The sequence below is a fragment of the Caloenas nicobarica genome, chromosome 2, assembly GCF_036013445.1.
Source record: "Caloenas nicobarica isolate bCalNic1 chromosome 2, bCalNic1.hap1, whole genome shotgun sequence".
In the NCBI taxonomy this organism is placed as follows: Eukaryota; Metazoa; Chordata; class Aves; order Columbiformes; family Columbidae; genus Caloenas; species Caloenas nicobarica.
Window position 1 is genome coordinate 61146124 of NC_088246.1, and position 25134 is coordinate 61171257.

Below are 25134 nucleotides of genomic sequence, written 5' to 3' on the forward strand. Positions count from 1 at the left end.
TTTCTCATAATACCATTCAAATGATTTGGGATCTAACAGTATCCTACCATCAAAGGAAAAGAGAATCCTTTATCATGAGAAAAACTAGGCATCCACAAAAACTACACTATATATTTTCCTCTGGCTAACCAGCTTCTTAAGGTTGGAGCTGGATGGATGATTGATTGTGTATGTGTTCATACTCATAGCTTGCCTACCCAGCATTGCCCCGCAGAAAATCACTTGCGGGTAGGTGGCTTTTCGCCACACCTGAGTCTATCTGAGGATCAGTTGTTTGCCTCGTCCTCCTCCAGAGCTGCAGATGGTACCAAGGCCTGTAGGTTCAGATTTCCTAGTGCCTCCTCAGTCAGTATGAGCTAATCAACATCCATGAGAGAAGTTATTTGAGGTTACTCCTTTGTACAGGATGTTGTACACAATACAGTTCTGAGATGTCACTGAAAGAGCTCCACCACATTATGGTTTCTTTTACAGTGAAAGAAAAGGTTATTTTAAGGAGCTAGTTTGATTTTCCCCACTAAGTACAGCATTTAGCATGATTTCACTTGCTTAAGGTAATTATTGGCATGGTGCATATTTGGCTTCTTACTTCTTTTGAAAGGCTAGAAATTAATGCAAAGGTAGAAATGGACTGTAGTGATATATGATTGGGATTTAATGCAGAACATTCTAATACTTTTTGCCTTTTTCAAGTTCTGCAGCTAGGTCCCAAGCTTTCCATTGCACTATCTTATCCTAAATCTAGCAAATGTTGCAAAGGGGTTGTGGTAAGTGGAAATGTTCATAATTAAAGTTATGTCATCTTTTAGGTACTCATCTATCTCTGTTCACTAACTGCAGAAGTTTCTATTTAGATCCCTTTTGTTGAAAAAAAAATCAGAATACATGCAGATGCTATACGCTAGGAAATGTAAAGAAGAGGACTCTCACCCTTTCAGGGGGAATCTAGAAGTGTTTGCAGAGTCAGGATCTGAAATGCACTGGGTGCCTGTATGTGGACCAAACAGGCAGATTAGATCCTGGAAATCTGCATGCTTTCTCTGTGTTGCCCACATCACTTCATACCATAGGACCTTGAAAGAAGCCTTTTGTATCCTTATGTTAGCAATCCATACTTGATCAGCCTGTGTCTGGAAAATGGTATGATCTCAGATTTACTAAGGTGTAGCAGGCTTGAGATTCTCTGATTATCTCCAAACACTTTGTTTTGGCTGCAGTGAACCAAAAAGGGGAAACAGAGCACAATACCTGTAGTCACAGTCTGCAAGATGAGCTGGGTGCTTGCTGTCATGTTGTTATCATTCCTCTCTTCCTCCAGGCTCCTCCTTTGCCCTTTCAGTGCGTCATGACTGTCAGCTTGTTGGAGCATGCTGCCATGGTGAAATGAATGTTAGCTGATCATCTCAAAGGGCTAAATTGTAGTGAGATGTATGGCTCAGACAAGGGAAGTGTGAGGGAAGTATTACTCACTGGTTTGTCGATTGTGACAGAGAAGGCCCTGTTTGGAATGCAGCATTGGCACAGCTTAGACAACAGTGGAGAATGGAACCATTTTAGAAGCTCAGTTTTAACACTCCCATCCAGGACTCCTTGCCAGAGAGCCCCAAAAGACCAGGCTACTTCAGCAGCAGCACCAGCATGGCCAGTGAGCATCCTATGGCTCATGAGATGATTCATAGTTGTGGATGTAAGTAAAACCCCTGTCTATGAATTAGATTACAGTCCTAAATTTTATTAGAACGGTATATTTGGGAATTAATGTGAGATCCTTTGAGCCATCTACACTTCAAGATTTTGTCGTGAATGTTGTGCTGTAGGAAGTTTCCAGAACATAGCAGAAATTCAAATGTATTAGGATAGAAGAGTAACAAGTTATGACATCTAAGAAGAGGTGAGAATGAGACACTGACATTTTAAAGCTTCTGCTCACATATCTTGAATGTTTCTTATGAGCAATAAAGTGGAGGTACTTACCCCTGCTGACTGCTAATGATCTTGTGGTATTTTTTGTGAGGATAGCATAATTAAGCTGTGTCCAAACTTCAGTAACTCTTTTCTGCTATTCTTATTTCCCCATGTGCCTTTCACTCATCTGCAACACTTCTTTTGATTTTAGTTTCTTTATCTGGAGTTTTCTTTGCAGGTAAAATTAATCATGCATCCTGGGCTTTACAATACAGTCAATAATTGACAGCACATACTACATTGTTTTCATTCTATGAAAAACCTGTTGAGACCCTTGGTGTGAACTATGTGATCTCACGTTTCACTGTTGGGTAACCCCAGGATTCTCAAATACTGGCATTTTATGACCATATGATATATTACTTCTAATCTAGTAGAAATGCTGGCTCACGTGAGGCTCATACATTGCAAAAGGTTCACAGATTTGTCTGCTTGGAAAGCCCTCATGTGAGTGCCTCCCAAGATTTAAAAGAGAAGAAATAACCTCTTCTCCAACCTATGACAAAAATAGCTGTAAGTCTTAGTATGTTTTAAGAATCATATGTGGATTTATTAGTGGAAATAAAAACCAAGGACAATAAGAAAGGATTTTACAAGTACCTAAACAGCAAAAGGAAGACTAGGGAAAATGTAGGCATACTGCTGAACGGGGCAGGAAAACTGATGACAAAGAACATGGAACAGGCCAAGGTATGGAATGCTTTCTTTGTCTCAGTATTTGCCAGTAAAACTGCCTTTCAGGAATCCAGAGCCCTCAGACCTGAGGGAAGGTCTGGAACAAGGAAGACTTACACTCCATGGAGAAGGATCAGGTTAGGGAGCACTTTGAACAATCTGGACATACCTAAGTCCATGGGGCCTGACAAATTGCACCCACAAGTGCTGAGGGAGCTGGCCGATATCATTACAAAGCCACTCTCTCAATCAACTTCGAAAGGTTGTGGCAACTGGGAAAAGTTCCAGAAGACTGCAAGAGAGCAATTGTCCCACCTATCTTCAAGAAATGCAAGAAGGAAGAGCTGGGTAGTTACAGGTTGGTGAGCCTCACCCCAGTCCCTGGGAAGGTGATGGTGAATATCCTCTTGGGGACCATTCCCAAACATATGAAGAACAAGGTCATTGGGGATAGTCAGCATGGATTTAGGAAGGGGAGGTCATGCTTGATCGACCTGATAGCCCTCTACAATGAGGTGACTGGATGGTGGAGCAGTGACAAATGGGGAGCAGTGCATATTGTTTACCTTGTCTTTAGTAAAGCCTTTGACATTGGCTCCCAGAACATCCTCATAGACAAGCTGAAAAAGTATGTTAGATGAGTAGATAGTGAAGCTGGTTGAAAACTAATTTAAGGGCTGAGCCCAGATGGTTGTGATCAATGGCACAAAGTCCAGTTGAAGGCAAGCGACCAAGGCAATCACTTGATTGATACCCCAGCTGTCAATACTGGGGCCAATACTGTTTAAAATTTTCATTAATGACCTGGATACTGGGACAGAGTACACCCTCAGCAAGTTTGCAGATGATATAAAACTGAGAGGAGTGGCTGACATCCAGAAGGACCTCAGAGGCTGGAGAAATGGGCCGACAGGAATAGCACGAAGTTCAACAAAGTTAAATAAAAAGTCCTGAACCAGAGGTGAATTAACCCCATGCAGCAGTACAAGGGAGTCCACTTGGATGATTAAGGGATGGGAATATCTCTCCTATGAGGAGAGGCTGAGAGAGCTGTGAGTGTTCAGCCTGAAGAAGAGAAGGCTTGTGAGTTGGGGGTGGGGTGTGGAATAATGTTATTTTAGAACAACATTATCTTTAACTTTGTTGTCTTTTTCTAGGTCACGTGTTCACTAGCATTCTTTATCCTTCTCATGCATCATAAACTTACTTTTCCTACATCATAGATTTTCCAATTTAAACCTGATAATACCTAATAATTTTATTTCATGATTTTATGACTCTTTCTTCAGAATTCTAGACATTACTTTTGTCGATGGAGCTTCTGGCTTACATTGTAGTTTGTAGCCCACTGGGAACCATGTATTATTCTGTCTGTGAGGACTGTCATTATCTTGTAAACCATGCTCAGTTTTTCACTGAAATTGGTAGCATTTTGTCCTATTCCCTAAAATTCAGGGACAGATTATTTGTATAGCACCACTATCTATGATACATGTTGCTTAGAAATAATTTATCATTGTAGCTGAGCAAATTGCAGTATAATTTCACTGCTTTTGCATAGACTTTTCTCTTATTTGTAGCTGTGATTTTTGAGTTCCAATCTCTCTAATATAGATAATGCATTGATTCATAATTTAAATGTGACCTATCTTTGCAAGACTGGTGACTCACTATAAAGATCTTATTGAGTAGCTTACAAAACTTCAAGCAGCTTTGGTTAGCTGATTTATCGCTTCTGATCTATTACATGTTGTGAAGGTTTGGCTTTTATGTGTTTGACAGTGCTGCGAGGACCCAAAACTGCTAGGAGTCTCTTAGTATAATGAAAGGAAGTGGCTCACAAGAGAATCAGACTAACATGGGCTCTGCTACTACTCTAAAATCAGGAGCCTAGCATTGTAGTTACAAGAGAGGTTTGCTTTGGTGGAAACAGTGATTGGCACAGCTCATTTCCACCTTTACCGCTCTGGTAGTGTTGATTCTTACATGTCATAAAGTATGAAGCTTTAAACCAAATCTTTGAAATAAACTATGTTTAAAAGTAACCACCTAAAAAGGTAGAATTAAAGACATTGCGGTGCCAAAGGAAAAGAGCTATGCATTTCTTAAACTATGTTTGTCACCAAACAATGCCAGTAAGGTCACCCTCATTCTCTACTGACACTTATCTGGTATTTTGCACAGATAGACAATACTGCACAAAGTCACATCCATGGCATCCTCTTGATACGGCTTCAGAGCTCTAAATGAAACAATGAATCTGTGTATCCAGCAACACTTTCTGGTTCAAGAGAGAAACAATTCCCTCCATCTTCCCCCCCAACAGCAAAGCGTAAAAGTAGGAAAGTTAAAGAAAGGAGGAAGAAGATCTGTGAAGGAAGGGAGCAACTTAGAGTAGACACTAAGTCTTTTGGGAGATATCTGGACCCTTATTTTTAGTGCAATATAAATCAAATAAATGCAGAGTGTGGGTATATACCACATGCTTAAGGGATTTCAAATGACCTGTGTACTGCCCTCAGAAGGCCTCATGAAGAACCAAAAGAAAAGGCATTCTGTGGGTTAAACATTGTATTTCTTCTTCCCACACATTCACAGTTCAAGTTTTTAGCTCTATATCTGTATATGGAAGTGAAAGACAAAGAACGACACTTTCACATAATTGTATTATTTCTAGTTTCATCTACTTTTTTCTTTATCAGATACACATGCAGCTCTTGAGCTTGATATCTGCGTAGTAACTGTCTACAGCTGCAGTTTAGTCAAAGCCTAAATAATATAACATTTCTCCTCACAGAGTAGCTAAAAAACCATATCTTTCAGCATTTGTCTAGCAAAATATCTCTTTGAAGGTATCAAGTATCCCAGTCACAGTGTAACTCGTTGAAAGCATATACAGTAGTACTCCTCATCAAAAAAACATACACACCTAACAACCTTATTTTTTCTTCATTTTCTAAATTCCCATGCCTTTTTTTTTATTCTTAATAAAACAATAAGTATTAAAGTTTATACATCATCAAGAGCAGTAGAAGTATACTTTCCAAGTTTTCTAGGCTTGGTAGCAATTTCAGCCTGTCCCTGATGCCATTAAACACTGCTGCAAATCTCTCATTTGCTTTAAGGGAAACTACCAGATTGATTTTTGTTTTGTTGTTCTATCACTTTAACTTCAAAATTTGCTTTCATTTGTATAATATGAATCAATTCAGCTTAGTTGTGCACTGACCTTAGGTTGCCATGTGAGTCTTTTGTGCCGATTCCTTTGAGTGTCTCCATCTGGAGCTCTGAACAGGTGTCTGGCAGCAGAAGTTGCTCCTCTGTGGTGGAAAGAAGTCACACTTCAGTCCTTCACTACAAAATATTGTAAAAATAAGAGATAACACTTACCTTATAGCTTGAAGAAACAATGTCTATTTAAAGTATTAAGATGGGAACCACTATTCACAAATAAATGGCTAAGACTTTTAAGAGTCTTTCTGGCTTTAGGGAAGAAGTCAAAGATGAGCAAACTCTTGTAAGTTATTAGGATAAATTAGTTGTGAGTACCACTAATAGTATTTTGAAAATGTGATTCACGTTTTAATTATTGCTTGGCAAGTTTGATGTGGTGTCTTATAGACTGGAACAGAAAGCCACACAGGTTACCACTTTCACACTTGTTTCACTTTTCATTGCTCTGTATTTTTTGGTTTTATGTATTTGAGAACTAGTAATCTCTAGTTATTAAATCTTAGTTTACTGTATTTCTGAATTGAAGCTTTAAACTTCTCATCCATTGTAGACAGGCTCAGTTAAACTATGATGAATTCTTTTTAAGTGGGTTTGACATAGCTTGGTCAAATACCTGATTTCTAAGGTGGAGAGCCATCCACCAAAATCGAGGTTTATGAAAGTCTAAGAATTAAGTGCAGACTGTTTAGCAATCTTGATTCATCTAATGCCATTTAAAAATATAATTTATTTCATAATTTTATACTGAAAAAAATGTAAATAATGGCTTTACCATGCCATGGTATGCAATTACTTGATATGACCTTGATTTCCATGCTCCATACCTGAACACCGGAGAGCAAATAAAAATATCTTCCCACGAAACACTGAAATGTGCAATTGCTACAGTGATCAAGGAAGAAAATAAGTATTTTTTTCCAAACTTGGAGAATTTCCATTTGCTATTGACTTTTTTTCTGAGTTATCTCTGTAGAAAGACAAGGTTCCTTATTTGTCTTTTCAGCTTTGTTCTGCAGAGCAGATTGTAGGTCCTTGTTCATCAGAAACAGGAACCACAGGCACCTGCCAGGAGACCTATCTCAGAAATCTTGTTTTAGCAAAGCTTTATGGAATGACTGTGGATTCCACAAGAGGCTGTCAAAACTTTACTGGCTTATTTCTGTTGGACAAATTCATATAAATAACAAAAGCCTAGTTTAATTTAATCAGGTGAGATTTGTAAAAGCTGATTCATAGGGTTTGCTTTATCCTTGATCCAGAAGCACTTTTTCGGCTACAGCAGAGCATTAGTACTCAGGCTACATCCTAAGCATTAGCACAGTAAGACTTAGTCCACCTGTACACTTGTTCCTTTGCTGTAGGGACATGAATAAATTATGCATATCTGATGACACCCTGTGTATACAAACATTAAATGACATTAATCAAATTTTGGGTTCCACAAAGATTTTATTATATTGTTCAGGATTCGTTTGTCTGATCACGAATATTCATATCTGTAAGAGGTAGGAAGAAGAGATGTGAATCTGGTGGTAGTATCAGACCTGATGTAATATACCAAATTGTCTAGATACACTGCTGGTATTGTTAGTGTTCACCAGGATTACAACTAAGAAAGCAGGAGAAAACAGTGATTATTCAGAATCTGTGAAATGGGAACAGAGCGGTGTATTTGGAAATTGGGGCTTAAAATCAAGTCAGGTCAAGAGAAAAAGATGGAAAGAAGGTGGGGCACATTTTCACATGAGACTGAAAGTACAGAGTCAAAACATTGTAGGTAAAGTAAGGGGGGAAAAAGGGTCAGGTATGCATACCTGTGGTGCCTGACCAGAGATTATTGCAACCTTTTGTTACAGTTTACCGTAAAAATTGTTTTCTAACTGCAGCTCAGCATAGGCATGACTGAACATCTGGGATACCCCTTCTCTTCACTCTTACGTTACCTGCTGCACATAAATGTAAGCACTTCGTTAAGGAAAGAGGAAAGAGCTACAAAGCTCTTGATAGCAGCAACATTTAGTAAGAAAAGACTTGACCACAGGAGGATGTCATTTCGGCATTTCGTTCCAATCTCTTGTATAACAGGGAGATGAAGTAGCAGGAATTGCCGACATGTTTTCAATGAGCTAAAAGTTAAGGGGTGAGCGCTAACTAGACAGAGCGAAGTTTTAGGAGAAAAAAACAGGTGTTTGTAAGTAAGGCCATTAATGAAATGGACAACCTATATGCTTAAGGATAATAAGCTAAACCAGTTATCCATTCTGTTTAATGTATAGTGAGCAAAAGACTGAGGAAGTCTCTTCTGCTGAAGTGCAAATAACCAACTATCACCTCAAGGATTTAATAAGCCTTTCATTGCTGCAAGGTCCACACTGTGTATATAGTAATCTTATTTACTTATCGCTACTCTTGGATTATTATCTTAGTAATGCATACCATTAGCTACTTTAATCTTATATTACATTAATCTTGATATTTGTGTCTATATAGTATTGAAATGTAAATAGTGATGATTGATGATTTAATTTTACTTGAGCAGACATCTTGCAAAAAACTCTGCATGTAGTGATTAATACTTTGTAATTGGGTATGTTTTATCTCACTAATACTGAACATAAAGCATAAACTGGTTCTGATAAGTGAATGGAATAGACCAACTACATGTTTTTGTTTTCAGGGCTAATTCTGTAATATTTTGTTATCAAAACTGTTGGCTAAAAAGGAATTTTTCTGCAGGACCCGCACTATGTTTGTCAGATAGCTGGCACTTTGTAAATAATTAAACAATTAAAATATTTCTCATTTTTGCAGCAGTGAGCATGGTTCCTTCTTCTTCTGTACATATAGCAACACATCTCTTTGGATAGAAGGTAAACAAAAGGCTTTAGCAGATATCCATGACAAAGTCAAAAAGACTCCAACAGTGGTCACACTTCTGATTAAACATTTTATTTTCTCCTCATTTTATTTGCTCACAGTTTTGTCTTCTATATACAGTTCCTCTCTGTATCTGATATTCTTTTTTTTTTGTATTACATTTCTTTTGTATCATTGACGTGCAATGGTGCACAACCAGTCTGGATTGCTCCCATGTCAGATCTACTGACTTTCAGGCTACTTTCTTATTTCCAGTTCTTTCAACAATTTTCTTGCATAGTGCCCCACTCAACTGCTCCCACCCATTGCTCCCTCAGGAAAATATTTGGACCTATATTTTCAGTTTGAAATAGAGAGCTGGAAGGTGGTGTTATTTGACTTGGTAGAGTGTAATGCATATAGAATATTTTAACTTAAATTTTGAGGGGAAAAGAAAGGCAGTCTTCAGCTTGAACATGTCAAATGACACGTTTAAGAATTTCAACATGTTTTCCAACATTTGTTCAAGTTGAGATATTAACCAAATCTGGCCCTTTCCTGTTGAACAGTCTGTTTCAAGTGTCAAAAATTTCATGACAAGCTATCTGGAAAGCAAAAGCAAAATATTGTGTAGGGATTTTTCCTTCTTTTCCTCTTCTGTTTAAAATAAAACCTCTGAAACTATCTACCAGCCTGTCCTTACTCTCCTGGAATACTAAATGGTAAGCCAGTTGCATGAGCTGTTTCAGAATCAGTGCTGGCAGTATGCTACTACTTTTTTCCTTTCTGGCTTATGCTTTGTGTGCTGAATTTCTGGAGTAAATTTTTGTAACTGAAATATAAACTCTTGAGAAATCAAAGCTTGTAATACACTGAAATACTGACAGAGCCTGAACTATGGTGCCCAAATTGCAGTGCTTGAAAATTGGAAAAATAGAATCAAGAGCCTCTAAACTACTCAAAATTATAATCTATCAATTTTTCTACAGGGCAATCACAAGACTCCTAGGAGACACAAGGAGAATAACAGATTCCCAGCAATGAGCTATTCGTAATTAAAGTTGAGCGTACCAGCATCATGTCATTACAGTTTTTACAGTCAAGTACCTGTTATTAGAACAGTTGTATCCTCATTGATACATTTTTCTTAAAAACAGTTTTTGCTTTTAATACAAATTATTTTCTTGAAAGTGCCGCCCATTTTCAGAAGCTCGAAATTGTCATCATTCTTGGAAAAAGCATGTGTGTATGTTTATCTATATTGAATGTAGGTGTGTGAACACTCATGCATGTACATGCATGTACTCTCCCCTATTTATTACTTCAGCAGTAAGCCTTTTGGCTTCAAAACAGTTCATTACACAAGTTCTAGGTAATAAATGAGTTGTTTATTACTTACTGTACATATCTGTTTTCAGCAAATTGAAAATTAATTGAATAATAGGTTGTGAGGAGAGCATTGTAGTAGTGTATTTATCACAGTGCTGTGACTGCACTGCAGCAGAGCTGCTAATTCATTGGCACATCCTTGCTTTCAATGTCTTTGGAGTACAACACTCATTGTATTGCAATTTATAAAAATGTTATAGGGCTTCTACAAAAGGATAAAATACTGATGTGCACTAAGTACACACACAAAGGACAGGCAGATAAGTCAGTTGAACCCATGTGCTTCATATTTCATACACGATATTTTAGCTGAGCATATTGCTAGTTATGGTAGGTGGCAGAATTGTCACAATAAAGGGAAAAAAGCAGATTGCGTAGTTTTTAGCAAGTGATATGATTATGCTCCATGATGATCTGCAGGAGAAATAACTCATTTCTCTGTTACTATTTATTATCATTGTTGTTCCTGATGGCTGCAATAATAAGGAGGAAATTCCACTGTGATAACATCCTGTGCAAATATAAATCAAAATCCTTTTTCTGATCCAAAAATCTTTCAAGCTAAAGTGATGAGAAATGTGAATAGAGAAAGGGGAAAGAGTTAAAAGTGAATATGAACATTGTATTACATCTAATGAATGATGAACACACATCTTTAAGGCTTGTGGTTGTATGGGTCAGCTCAGGGAGAGTGTTCCCTGTGAAATAAATAAATCACGTGTGAATGCTATCTACATCTGATTCATTCATGATTGATCCAAGTCAAATTTCAATTCATGACTGAGAGAACTTTGTCTATATGTCCCTGCCAATATTTAGCAAACTAGGAGTCTGCAAGCACAATAAGCAAGAAAAGCATGCTGACCTCAGCTGCTCCTCTATGGTGCAGTGGGATAACTGAAAGTCTTGGTAGGTTTATTTTTGCTCTACCGAGAAATAAGGAAGGTTTGCGTTTCTTTCAGATGCAGAAGGAATAAGTGTCCTTGCCTTACATGTTCTGCTAGGGATTTAATAATGACACTGGCATTTATACCAGTTGTCATTAATAAGTGTCTCAGAAACATTAACTTCCATTTCACGTTCGCTTCATTGCATAGACTATGTGTTTTGCATTACTGCCAAGACTGTATTTTTGTTTTGAAGGGGAAAAACCTTCACTGCTTAAGCAGAAAGTGTTTTCTACAATGCTTACAGAGCAGACTCTCCTGGTCATATGGTTACTGGAACCATCTGCTGGAATTAACTATTTATAATGTAAACGTTAATGCAAGATGCACAGTTTCTGTCAAGACATCAGGACTTATCCTAGCTTTACCTCCAAATCAGTGCTCGTAGGGGAACTTCCACATTGTGTCTATCACAATGAAGAAAGTGGCCAGATTCCTGACAGTGATGATGGTAAAGAGTAATATACAAAAATATGGTGTTTTAGGTGAATCAGAACTCATTCATGCTAGGCAAGTAAAATACCACTTGCTGTTGTGTTTTAGGAGTACCAGTGTTTTTTAGTAATTTTTAGATAAAATCATTTAGGCAATCTGCACTTTACAAGATCAGCATCACTTTAGTAGCGCTAAATAATGTTTTACTTCAATTTTCCTTTAAAAGACAATACCGTAATAAGAGCTGGGACATTGACTTTCAATATGTTCAACTCAAAACCTAGCAGGTATGAAATATGGCTCAATCTCATTATGTCACATCCAGGCTAGTAAAATAGGATGCTAAGCCAAGACCATACTTATATCAATAGTAGTTGATGGCGTCTTATAGCTTCATGATCATCAAGGTGATTCATGTACTATAAACATGCAAAGCAAGACATATTTAATAAGTTGTGCTTTTAGCATATGATGCATCAGGATTTTTATCACCTAGATCAACATGAGATAGCTGTTGTCCCTGGTTGAGACACTAGGGACCAAGACAAGTACAGCAAGAGATGAGATCTGTTATGGTGAGCACCAGGGAGTGGTGGCCCATACTCAGTTTTGATTGAAGCAGGAAGGAGCTTTTAATACAAAATCACCCATCGGTTGTATGATCATCTTTATTACTGAGTAATTCTTTACATTACAGGAAGAAACATAAAGATTTCTAATGATTAGGATTTTTGTTCCTCAAAAGATAAATTTAGGAGTAAACTCATTTAAAACAAAGCTCTATAAAATTGTGTATTTGCCTGGTGATTCAAAGCATGATCACTCATGTTTATTAGAGGGGAATATAGTAGTCACTGTTCTGTATTATATAGGCTGCTCACTGGTCTATGTGCTCTGATAATTATAATCTTCTAAAGAACGTGAGAAACTTTTTCCAATTGTCTAACATTGATTATAAAGTGAAGTTCATGTTATAAAATCTCAGGAGCTGTGTTTGATTCAAGTTGTAAAATGCAGAAGTAATAAATAATTAACAAGACATCAAATAATCAATTTTATGGTTTGTTCTCAAGACGAGCCAGTATGCTATTTGAAATAGCAAAAGAGAGGTAATTACATGAATACAAAGTTAATCCAGCCAGATTTTGGACAGGGCAATACTTGAAAAAATTTAGAGATTTCTTCAGAAACCTTGTGAGTAAAACCCATGAGATTCTTCTGGGGGTTCTCAGTACTTAACACATCTTCTCATATCCCCAAGAGGGCTGAATTGTGCCACATTGGCAAAGTTAGGTTAGTGACTAACTGCCACTACTTCTACATGGTTGTGTAAATAATAAACTCAAATACACCGATCCAAAACAATGTTACACAGAGTAGCTCTCATCTGCTCTAGAAATCCTTAACCTGGTTGCTAACTTGGTAAAGCTCTTCACAGGGTAGTGAACAGTTAAATAAAACCCCATTGGAGATAGATCATATTTAGAAGCTGGCCTTTCATAACAGTTTATTCTTCCTTTTGTTTTCAGACAGACTTAAGACAGTATTTAAGATAGATGCAGATGTGCTTTTTACATCAGCTGAAGATAAGGCTCTGAGTTTGCTGAGTAAAGCATTGTGCAACAGAAATTATCTCTTTAATCTAGCCTGATTTTTTTAATGAATTTGTGGTTTTATCCTCTGCCTCTGTAAGATTATCGCAGCATAGTCCAGTTTGCAGCTTGGGCTATTTCCAGCTGGTTTATCTTGTTGTTCCTCCCCATATCACCCCAGAGAAGATGGACAGCTAAGCAAGTGGTGCGCAATACACCATTCCCTCCTGCCACAGCTCCTGTTGACATGAAGCAAGCGCTAGGAACTGACAGAAGGGATACTAGGGCTGGGAAATTCCCTCTTATAAGAAGATGCAGTAGATTCACCCATACTTGCTTGGCTTCAGCAGAAGTGGCAACAGTTCGGGTCGGGCTGTTCAGTAGGTGTTCAGCCATCAGCCACCATAGATCCTAAGTTATGCATACCAGGTGCAGGAGGTTTTCTGCAACAAATGCAGAAAAATGGGTTGTCCAGCTCCTGTGATTGCTAAAGTAGAACCGGCATAATTTCATTTTAAGGAGCTAATTTGTGAAGTGCTCTGGAAATGAAAAGCAGTAGAAAAGAAAGGCATAATACATCTCTACTCCGTCATATACAAAATAAAAACTGCATAAATCCAAGAGGATCTCTTGATCCAAATGAGTTAACTCTGGTATTTTTATTTATGCATTAGTCCTTCATTAATCTAATTCAAACAGTTTAGAATAGCACCTTATTGGTCTGAAGATAACACTGAACAACTGTTTGGCAGCCTTTTCTAGGAATATGCCCTAAAGGAACTTTGCTTAACCAAATGTCACTGCATATTTTAATATTGATTTGTTCTTTGTAAATCACAGTCTTTAAAAGTGCAAAGCGTTTTGTTTTATTCTCATGACAGAAAAAGTGTGATAATGTTCACCAAAGAAACATGAAGGTCTTGTATTACAGTAAGCGATAACGAAAGGGTAAGTCCTCCTTGGCTCAGGAAGGATTGTTTAGTTCTGCCATTGTTAATTATATGCATCTGTGCACAATTAGGGTAGAAGTCAGCAGCAACTGAAACTAGTTTGGGAATTATTGCAAATCTGAAGTAATTTTACAGTCCCTCCCATCTGCCCTTTCTGTTGCCTTGCATATGAGATCCAAATCCTGTTGCTGAAAATCTCAAAGTCACTTAAAACACTTGTTACTTTGTAAGAAATAAGAAATAATCATAAAGGCCAGAGCAGCTGTTTTTACTTTTATTTAAGACACTCTGAAAATCAGGGACTCTCTGTGAAGTGGGTAATTTTAGTTTGATGTTCGTACAGTAGGACTGTACAATAGCAATGTGTCCTTAATTGGATTATCTTATTGTTCAGTGCTATTTTTACCATGATGAGTGGGATGTGTTCTATTGCTTATTAAAGAGCAATATCACTGCAAGCAGATGCATACATTTAGAATATTTTTGTGATCTTTGTTACTAGTTTACAGTAGGTCTTTTATGTAAGCTACATAGATTAATATTTAGTGATTCAGACTACCAGATGAAAGAATTATTTATTGCTCTTACAAATTATAGACATAATCTGTGATGGTCTTCTTGAGTAGTCAGGTAGCCCTGTACCATAAAAAAAGGTTGATTTTTAAGCATCTTTTAGTAGTCTTTTGTGGGTGTAAATGAAGGTCAATAGTGACAGAACATTATACTCAACAAGGATAGTAGTGTGCATTTTGAAGGATCTGTGCAAGAAATGGTGATAAAGGGTATGGATTTTAAAGAGATGTTTGGAGGCAATAAAAAAGGCAACTAATGGAAAAGTACTGTAAGACCAGTCAAAACAAACTGATGGTGCTTAGTTCTGAGGCAGAGAAATGGACAAAAAACCAAAACAGAAACAATTTGGGAGGAAAATGAGAGGCGAGGTGTAAGCAGGAACATGATTAGATAGGGATTTGATGATGAGAAGGAAAAGATTTAAATTCATGCTAAGAATACTTCAACCCAACTTATTTTCCATTGAAAAAAGCCTTTAATGTTCTGTTCAGGTCTACAGAAATATTAATGCTGTCATTATCACTGTAGCATTGAGTTATTTTCAGAACAGTAGTGAGCAATACATGATAAATATCTCTTGTGTGTAGTTCATTCCTTCCTTTTGACCTCTCATGTAGAGGAGTAATTGCACAGGTGAATGTTTTGGTAGTGTTTCTTGGCACGGTTGTTTCTAGTTTATATATAGAGAGAGTTAGTTTAGGTTACATCTACACACAAGCTGTATTTTGCACTCATGCTAGGGATGGGCAGTGTGAAGGGGATGCAGGAAAAGAAAGGAAAAGGCAGGAAACAAAGGGAAAAGTTTGTGTTATACAACAGAGAATAGTGAGATTTGTGGTGGTTCTTCAGTCCTGGGGGACTTTTGTTTAACAGTCTATGTGTGGCCATCCGCACATTTGCCTTCCTGCACAAAATAACGTTTTGTCTTCCTGCTCAAATGAACTCTAACCCTGAGAGTTGGAGTCAATAAGTGTACACCTTGGGCACAATTTGTCTTGGGAAGCTAGTTAATGTATTAAACATCGCTGCCCTGGGGGAGTATGGGCCTCTAAAAAGACTGAGGTAGTGACCAAACCTGTTGACTCACAGAGGTTAAATAGCAGTCACACCACTAAGAAAATGTAGTCATATAATGAGAAATTAAGAGATTGAAAGTAATGCTTTCTGTTTCTTATAGGATGAAAATATCTGGATTAGAAAGGAGTCTGGGGAAGTCTCTGAGACTGTTCTCCTGCCCTCAGGCAGGACCAAACATACTCGAGTCATAGCTGATGTATGTTATTTTGAGTTGTTCTTAAAATATCTTTTACCACTAATGAACTTTGTTGCAAAGACCCATTCCCTGAGGACGTTTATAACAGTTTGCAACCTTCCTGTTTCCGACAACTTTTTGTACGGTTGAAAATTAGTCCTTGCTCAGATCTGCTGAATATGGTGTGAGGATTTCTTCATGAGTCTTTCATATCACTCTCCTGCTTACATCCACATTATGAGATCCCTTTTGTTTTGCTTTTTTTTTTTTGTTTTTTCTTGTTGGCAATAGTTTGGTGGGTTCACTTAGTATCACTGTATCGTATATGGAATTCCCTAGATCCCTTTTTGCGAAATTGCTGTCTGGCCAGACTCTTCCCTCCAAGCCTCGTTCATTCCTACCTCCATGTCGGACTTCTCTTATGTTCTAGTTATATTGTCTTGTATTTCAATCTAGTTTCTCTAAATATTTTCTGTTTATAATCTACAGTCCTGAAAAGAGCAGCTTCTCGCAATTTCATATCTTCATGCAGAAGAAACATCTCTTATTGGTCTCAATTAATTTGGCACAGGGAATCCCTTATGGTTCTGGCAGGGTCAGGGGGGCTTAGGCCAGGTATCTGACTCTACTCCTAGTTGCCATATTTCCTTGGGACTCACAGACCATTCGCTATGATCTGACATCTATATATTCACTCATGATGAGGGAAAGACCCTTAGTAAAGATGGCAGGTAGAAGTAGCCTGATTGACAGTAAAATAGTATGTCTGAACCATAGTGCTGTTCTTGGTTGCTCGAAAGATGCATTCGGGAGAAAATAGTGTTTCCTGCAGACTACATGAGCATCCCATTCCCAGTTTTCTCTCTTGGCCAGTCTAGAGGTGTGGTGAAATTTAGTGGTTTACCAGATATTTGTATATAGCATCTCTGAGGAAATATTAAAGCTTCAGTCAATGTTAAACCTTCAGTGCATGGATAGACCATTTGTATTCCTTGTGCTAAGTATATCTGGGCAGACAGTGAGGAAAAACTTTTAACATACAGTTTTCTCTCATCCTGCTGGAAGGTCAAAGTTTCAGTCTGTAGTTTTAAAATGACAGTTGATTAAAATAGATTTGTTACAAATAACTTGACTACACGTAAAGCATAAAAGAGGCCAGTTTTCCAAGTGGTGTTTTGGAGAAATACCATATATACTTTTAAGAAGGAGGGCATTGTTGAACATCAGAGGAGAATCAATGGAATAGCATGGGTTTTATTTAGGAATGGAAATTTGGTCTTTTTCTTTGGCCTTTATTGTTGAGGACTGGGAAAAAAAATGCATTCTAGAGGATAGTTACAATCTTTAAGGTAAAAGGAGGTGAAAGTCTATGGGTTGGCTCCTACAGCAGCTGAAAGCAAGGCAACAATATCTATACCAGTTATTATTGAGGAATATTGTGAATATTACTGATTAAATATTGCTAATAAATCAGCAAATAACAAAGAAATGAAGGAATGGCCATTACTTAGGATGACAGAGTTTTCTGTTCTTGGAGAAGTAAGGAGGGCTGCTTTGGGCTTCCAAAAGGCAGACTTTGATCTGTTTAGGAGGCTGGTTGGCAGAGTCCCTTGGGAGGCAGTCCTGAAGGACAAAGGAGTGCAGGAAGGCTGGTCTCTCTTCAAGAAGGTAATCTTAGAGGAGCAGGAGCAGGCTGTCCCCATGTGCTGAAAGGTGAGCTTGCCTTCTTCCCAAAGGCTGGTCTGGCTGAATAGAGAGATGCAGCTAGAACTTAAAAATAAGAAGAGAATTTATAACCTTTGGAAGAAGGTGCAGGCTACTCAAGAGGAATACAAGAATTCCATGAAGTTATGCAGGGAGAAAATTAGAAGGGCCAAAGCCCAACTAGAGCCTGGCTACTGCTGTAAAAGGCAATAAGAAATGTTTCTATAAATATATCAGCAACAAAAGGAGGGCTAAGGAGAATCTCCACCCTTGGGTGAATGTGGGGAGAAACACAGTGACAGAGGATGAGGGAAAGGCTGAGGTACTAAATGCCTTCTTTGCCTCAGTCTTCAATAGTCAGAACAGTTGTGCTCCAGGTACCCAGCCTCCTGAGCCAGAAGACAAGGACGGGGAGCAGAATGAAGCTCAAATAATCCAAGGGTAGATGGTTAGTGACCTTGTCTCAAGGCCCTGAAGTATCTCTTGATCGTCTTTAGTTTTCCCTTTTCAGTTTCATCACTGCCTACCTGAAAAATTATTAGTGGGTAGTAGTCTGAGGGCCTAACCAGGGCAGGAAGTTTCCCTTTTACATCTTTAACCCTGGCCCTGGGGAGGCAGCAGACTTCCCTGAGAAGTGGGTCTGGCCTGCATACAGGGCCTTCTGTTCCCTTTAGAAGGGAGTCTCCTGTAACCACAGCCCGCCGTTTTTTCTTGGTGGGAGCTGTTTTGATGGAGGGTGCAGGGTGACTGACTGAGGCACCTCCAAGCTCAGTGGAACCATCTCCCTCAATGTTGTTGTTTGGTTCCACTTGCAAGGCCTCATACCTGTTTTGCAAGGCAACGTGGAAGGTTGGGGTGGTCTCAGTAGCACAGCTTGCCCTGCCTGCTTAAACTGCCCATGCAAACTGCTGCACAAACTGCTTCACCCCTGCTTGCTGGCCCTGCTCGCTGCGCTCCCTAGGAAGGCATTTAAATCTCCCCCGCTTGCTCCTGACAGCGCCCCTTCCGTGCCAGCCCCTCTCGCCAGATCAGCCACTTTCACGGCGATTTTCTTGGCAGGACCACGGTTCTGGGGTCTCCTCCTCGCCTTCCCAATCTGTGCCCAGCCTCATCTCTTACCGTGGCCACTGCTGTGCACATCGGTTCCCCACAATTAAATCTCCCACGGTTGCTCTGTAGTCGCTGCTGTGCTCGTCGCTCGCTGCTGACTGAGTGTTGTTTCTGTTAGTACAGATAAGTGTCTGTTTTTCATATTTCCCTAGATTAAGTCATTTACTTCAGTTATATAGTCAATAATGCAGAATCTTTACTAGTTATGGTACAATAACAGTGAGTTATACCGCACTAAAATGTGAAAAAAGTTGCTGGCATTATGTGTGAGACTTCGTTTAAATAGCTGGCAAAATTCACATAGAAAAATATTTAGTTTGGCCATTGGAAAAATACCTTTAAAGTAATGTGTGTTCAGATGTAAATTAAGAAGGAAATGCATCAAAAGCAGTTATTTTGAAAGGCTGGAAAAAATACAAAACCGTATTCAGATTTAGGAACTTTTGTAGATTTTTATATCCTTGAATAAAAGTTACTTTTACGAGATTATTTTTGAAATATCACTGCTCTCTGCTTTCCCTACTCTTGTACCCACCAGCTATGGATTCGTATAAATTGTTAATTGTTTGGGCGTTTAGGAATGTGCTATTACGTGATCTTGTTTTTCTTCTGTGATACTGAGAACACAATAGAAAGTCACCACCACCGATTAGCTGAATAGTAGTAATGAGCTCTATCTGGGTATTTAGCCTGCCACACTTACAAAACTAAATGAATTTGCTTAAACCATGTTGAAAACATAGTTTATTGAACTGTGATAATTACCTCAGGTAGTTTCATTGCATTTTATTGTGAAAACAAAAACTTTAAATGCTTTGGTTTTTGCTTTAGAGGAACATTTTTTTAAGCATTATTTTTAACCAAGCCAGTATTTTCTGATCTTTTTGAAAAAGAAATAATGGGTAGCCTTGACTACTACAGGATGATATAGCACGCAAGACATCTATGTTGTGTATGTTCTGAGGTACTTGTTCTGGCATGCATAAAACCAAAAAACTTCTGTAAATATGAGTCCACAATGTTCAAGTCTCTAATGCATATCATGACATAGGTTATTCTTGTACTTGAGTCATGTATGCCAATGCTGTTAATGGGAACTTGAGCAAATATGAGAATGAAGCTTATAGGAGGTTCACCCAGATACTTTTAGTTTCAATAAATTGCAATATAGAAAAGGTAAGCTGTCCTTGGGTTTTATGTAATAGAGTATTGTTAACTATCACAGGAATATGATGAACTTCAGATTTATCACGGAATTAGGCATACTTCATTTGTAATGCATTTGTAAAAATATTTGAATTTGTTTGTCTAATAGGGGTTCTCCTAATTTTTATTTTCAATGTCATAATAAGAAATGTAGCTCACAAATTAGATTGGGCCAACTCATCATGAAAGACAAGCTCCTTTAGTTCTTGATCAAAAATGCAGAACCTGTACTCAGTCTGACTGGAAGAAATTTAAAAAGAAAAAAAAAAAGATTCTTCGAAATTGTATTTCAAAGCCCTCTCAAAGAAAAGAAATTTAATAGTTTCAAAGGTGAAAGTACATGGTAGTTCCCATTTTTATCTTTGATAGAAAAGAAACTGGCCAAACTCAAATCTTTGAAAACACATTTAGATAATATTTCAAACAATAAATATGTGTTCTGCTATAACTTCGTTTTTTCCTGTTCCATTTTTTCTTTTTGCATTCCTTCCACTCTCCAGCAACAGCGTAGCTGGAGAAGAAAAGCAGGTGGGTGGGAGAAAGGTGAACAACACTTGCCACAAATCCCTGTGAAGAAGAAACTTTTACAGCTTTTATACTGAAGCCTATTGTTTATTTTAATAATGCAGCATTAGTAATTTCCATCCTAGCCAGCAGGATCTGCCTCCAGTTTATCCCGTTGCTGGCAACAGAAAGATAAATAGCAACCGACTGGCATTCTTTCAGTCACTTGTGGGACTGGAGTCCTTGAGGCATGACACCACCTGCACAGCAGGAGGAGGTGTGATTGGTGATGTTCTTTTTGTTTTGACAGCGAAGTACCAGTCATACATAGTTTAGAACCCTAATTTATGATGGGTGTATGTATTCCACCTTTATTGTGCTTTTTTTGCTGTTCATAAAAGGGTTGCAGCAAACCGTTGATTAATCATCTTTTATGCATTTATGTGTTCACATATAAATTCTGTTCATCTGCCTAAAATAACAAGGATTAATTACCAGGCAAGGACACGATACACTGCTTGGGTAGCTCACAATTTACCTGTGTGTAAATCTTGATGCTCATTTAGGTTTTTCTTTCTGTCTTTGCATGCCATCCTTACAGGTGTGTGCCCAACCACTGTGAACATGGTGGCAAATGCACCCAGACGTGGGACAGCTTCAAGTGCAATTGCGATGGGAGCGGATACAGTGGCGCCACTTGTCATAACTGTAAGCCATCCTGCTGTTTTGAATTTGCAATAGGGTGGGGAAGACACTGATGTCTCTTGGTTGAGATAAAAAGTCAGTCTTCCTCTCTGGTTGGTAAAAATCCTGAAACCTTTTTGGAAAGGAGGTGTGGGCTTAATCATACTCTACATTATAAATACATCCCTATGTAGATATAGCACTGTGCTGCACCATGCAAGGGACCAAAGCAGTACAACTGCATTAGTTGAGTGTACTGAGCAAACACATTCTCACCAATTGCACACTAGAGTTTCAGGTCAACACAGTGCATCTGCCCTGAACTGCTGGGGAGAGCTGTTGACTGCTGCTAGAGAGATGCTTGTTCGGATTGCTAATCCCAAAGAGTGTTTACATACTGATTACTGGCCATCGTAAAACAAAATTATTTACTTGGTTGTTGTGAGTTTCTCAAATAAGAGTATTTCTTATGAACTCCACATGCCCTACACTATTAAAGCACAAAAAGGTACAGTGGCTCTTTTTATAGGTTCTGACCAATGTATGCAGAGTCAGTGGCATGTGTCTTCTGTTCCTTCTGTTGTACGCTACAAGTGGAATTTTCATCTGTGAAATGCATTCTAAATTATCCAGAAGATTCAGAAAACATATCCAGTACTTACTTTTCTCCCTTTTTCCTTTAGCAAACAACCTCTTAATATAGAGGAGTGAAAGTGCTTCTGAACAGATGAAAAGTTAAAATTGAAGCCAGGATTTATAGAGATATAAATTTATATTACTTTACTATTTACTTTAACTACAGCAGTGTAAAATATTACAAAGATAATTGCAGAATTCTTTCATTTTTAACCATAAAATTCAAAACCAATTAGAAGATTTTGACAATTCACAGCTTTCTGAATTTCAAGAAAAACCTATTCTATTTTTAGACATTGTATTAATGTAAGATCTATTACAGCCACTTGGAAAATATGATTCTTGCACATGTGATAGGCTGTTAAGATGTTTAACTGCAGAAATGCAGGAATGGAAGCTCAGTTAAGTAAGCATTATTTTATTAAGTGAGCTTCTGAAAATAAGTATAATCTGTTAGAGGAAATGTATAGTGCTGGATCCAACAGCACAGCAGAGCTGTGACTGCTGCAGCTACATTCAGCCAGGTCCAAACAGTAGCGAGGCCATGAATGTACTCTTGGTAGGCATGCACCCACAGAGCCCATATACACCTCATATACATATATACATGGCTAGCCATATGGATCATAGACAGGGTGGGCACACGAACACATCACCAGTGGCCTCATCCTTCTCCCCAGTCTGGCTGAGCAGGATGGATGTCCACTAGTAGAGAGCAGTGAATGTCCACATGGTAGATATGTTGTGGTTTAACCCAAGCTAGCAATACAACCACGATAGCCGCTCACTCACCCCCTCCACCACCTCCAGCCCCAGTCGGGGAGAGAATCGAAAGGGAAGGGAGAAACTTGGATTGAGATAAACACAGCTTAATAAAATAACAAAATACTAATACACTACTAGTAAATATATATATAAAATAGAAATAAAAGATACTCAAGGCAATTCCTCACGAACACGCTGAGCAGCCAGTCCCAGGAAACGGCACCTGGTCCCACAGCCGATCCCAGAGAGAGAAAAGAGAGGAAAAAGGCAGAAAGACTCAGAGGCCTCTGCAAAATGGCAAAAACTGGACTAAACATCCCACACCAAAAACTCCCCTGGTTTTGATAAAAAAGAGAAGAGAGAGATAGTGGAAGAAGAGAACCCTTAAATATGGAGCATGACGCTAATGGGATGGAATACTCTTATTGATAAGTCTGGATGTCAGTCAAGCTCTGCCCCATCCATGTCCCCCTTCCTCGATACCTCACACCTGTGGGCAGAGCTCAGAGTGTCCTTGGTTCTCAGACCAGAGCAATTAAAAACATTAACTCTGTCCTGGGGTGTTATCTGCTTGTTCTCAAACTAAGTCCAAATAATGAGCGTGCTAGCTATGAAAAAGAAAGGTTTCTAACTGCATGAAGAAAATTAACCCATTTTCAGTCAAACCAGCACAGTATCCCACCCAGGGCCCAGCTCAGGCACTCGGCCAGCCCAGTGGCTGGGCCTGGATCTCAGATTCCACAGTTGCTGATGCCTGGACACTGGATCACTCGGGGCTCCCCCTCCTGCCATTGTCTGTGCTCCTTTGGGCCTGTGCAGACAAACTTTTAAGACATAACCTGAAGTAGTTTAGCTTTCTTCTCAAGTCCCAAAGAGAAGTAGCATGGAAAAACAGATGACATCACTTTTCTGAAATCACATTTATTACAAAGGAAAGAAATAATAATCCAAGGCGCTGTGAAATTTTCTCTTAATAGGATTTTCACCTGCCTCCTATGGATAAAACAGTGCAATAAGGAAAGTAAAAGGTGCTGCTAGGCTGGTATCAAAAGGGGGATTTGGAGTATATTGTCTCTTCTTTAGCTATGGAATGGATAAAGTATATGGTATTACAGCTGTCCAGGTCATTTGGAGACACATTTTTCAATTTCATTTACTTTTTTAATTCAGGCAAAGCTTCTTAGATGGCTAAGCTTTTGTTTTGTTTCCTGTTTGTGTTTAAAGAATAAAAATTTCATTTTTACTATGTATTTTTACTGTTGCTATATTTTTAGAAGTCCTCTTTCTTAGAAAAGAAGGGTGAGCAGAAAGTTCACTTGATAGATATCCTGTCAGAATATGTGAAGTCTTATGCCTTTCTAGAATATAGAATTTAATGGCATAAAAATTAGTGAAAACCAGAAATTACAGTGTCAAGCTATAGACTGAGACAACCTTAACCCTGCCTTTATTGAGTCGAAAATAGTGATCGGTATTTACAAGAGCATGTTCCAGCCATATTCACAGTATTAGGTATAGCTGCAAATAATGAGGGGATTTGTTGAAGCTTGCCAAAGATTGTAGCTATACTACCCTGAGGTCTGGGGCCTTAGCTCTACTTACAATGGTACTGACCCTGTCAGCCCTTTCCCACTTGTGCAGTGTGCGTGTGTACTGAGACATTCTTGGTGTGCTGCCTTTTGCTTCGGAGGCCTGAAGTTTGTGCCAATAGCTGTACAAAAGAGATGCTGCGGGAGGAGGGAAGTTAGAATGGTAACCAGTGTGTAGTGTAAAAATATCTGAAAGCAATTTTAAGCAGCATTGCGGGTTGTATGAAAAGGCTGTAAAATTTAGCTGATGTCATGATTCTGTGGAGCAGGAAAGTAACTTCAGATAGCACTTGTCCAGTACCATTTTACTTAAATGTAAGATTATTTTACAAAACAAATGGTGTTATACTCTGCAGTAAAATATGTATTTATTTTCTCAATCTATGTTTGTGTAGTGATTATAACAGGGCATTTCTCGAAGATATTGGAGTAAAGACTATGTTAGTGGGGATTCTAAATCCATAACTGATTATTTTAATGGGTTTGAATTTTGCTGAACTTAAAGGAACAAGATAATTATGTATTACTGAAGTTTTTTTTCCCAGCAAATTGATTTTGCTTTGGTCAGGGAATTCAACACTTTTGAGAGCTTTTGACCTGAAACAAGGCAAAGCTTTGCAACCTTGACTAAATTTCAGGTTGCAGTTATAGGTTCCTTTGAAGTTGAAATTCAAAGACAAACTCAAGGGCTGAACTCCATGAAGTGAAACAGAGAAATATGTTGTTTGCATTAAATCTTTGTGAATCAAAATGGCTTTGTTTCACACAGCTCTGGTCACAATGTATTTATAGTATGATAGTGAAAACAAGAGTTGGTCTAGAGAGAGAAATATGTATTCTAGGGCTGAGACATAGTAGAAGCTATAAACCAAAAATAACCAGTTATTGAAGGAAAAATTTCAAATAAATAAATCCGAAATAACTTTAATTCTTATTATCTCTCCAGTGTATAAACCAGTTATGTGCATTTGCTACTTTAAGATCATGAAATAATCTGCTTCTCAGAATAGGACATTATTACAGGCAGGCTCTTCATCTTTTGAAGACACACCAAAATCTCAAAGCTCT

General features: G+C 38.3%; 1 protein-coding gene across 1 annotated transcript in view; it reads left to right on the forward strand.

The window, feature by feature from the left end:
- CNTNAP2 (contactin associated protein 2) overlaps positions 1–25134 on the forward strand; it is a 1184740-nt gene that overhangs the window by 752960 nt on the left and 406646 nt on the right. Inside the window, exon 11 of the mRNA XM_065627584.1 lies at positions 20994–21100. Within this exon, the coding sequence (XP_065483656.1) occupies positions 20994–21100 (107 nt within the window). The remainder of the gene's footprint in view (positions 1–20993; positions 21101–25134) is intronic.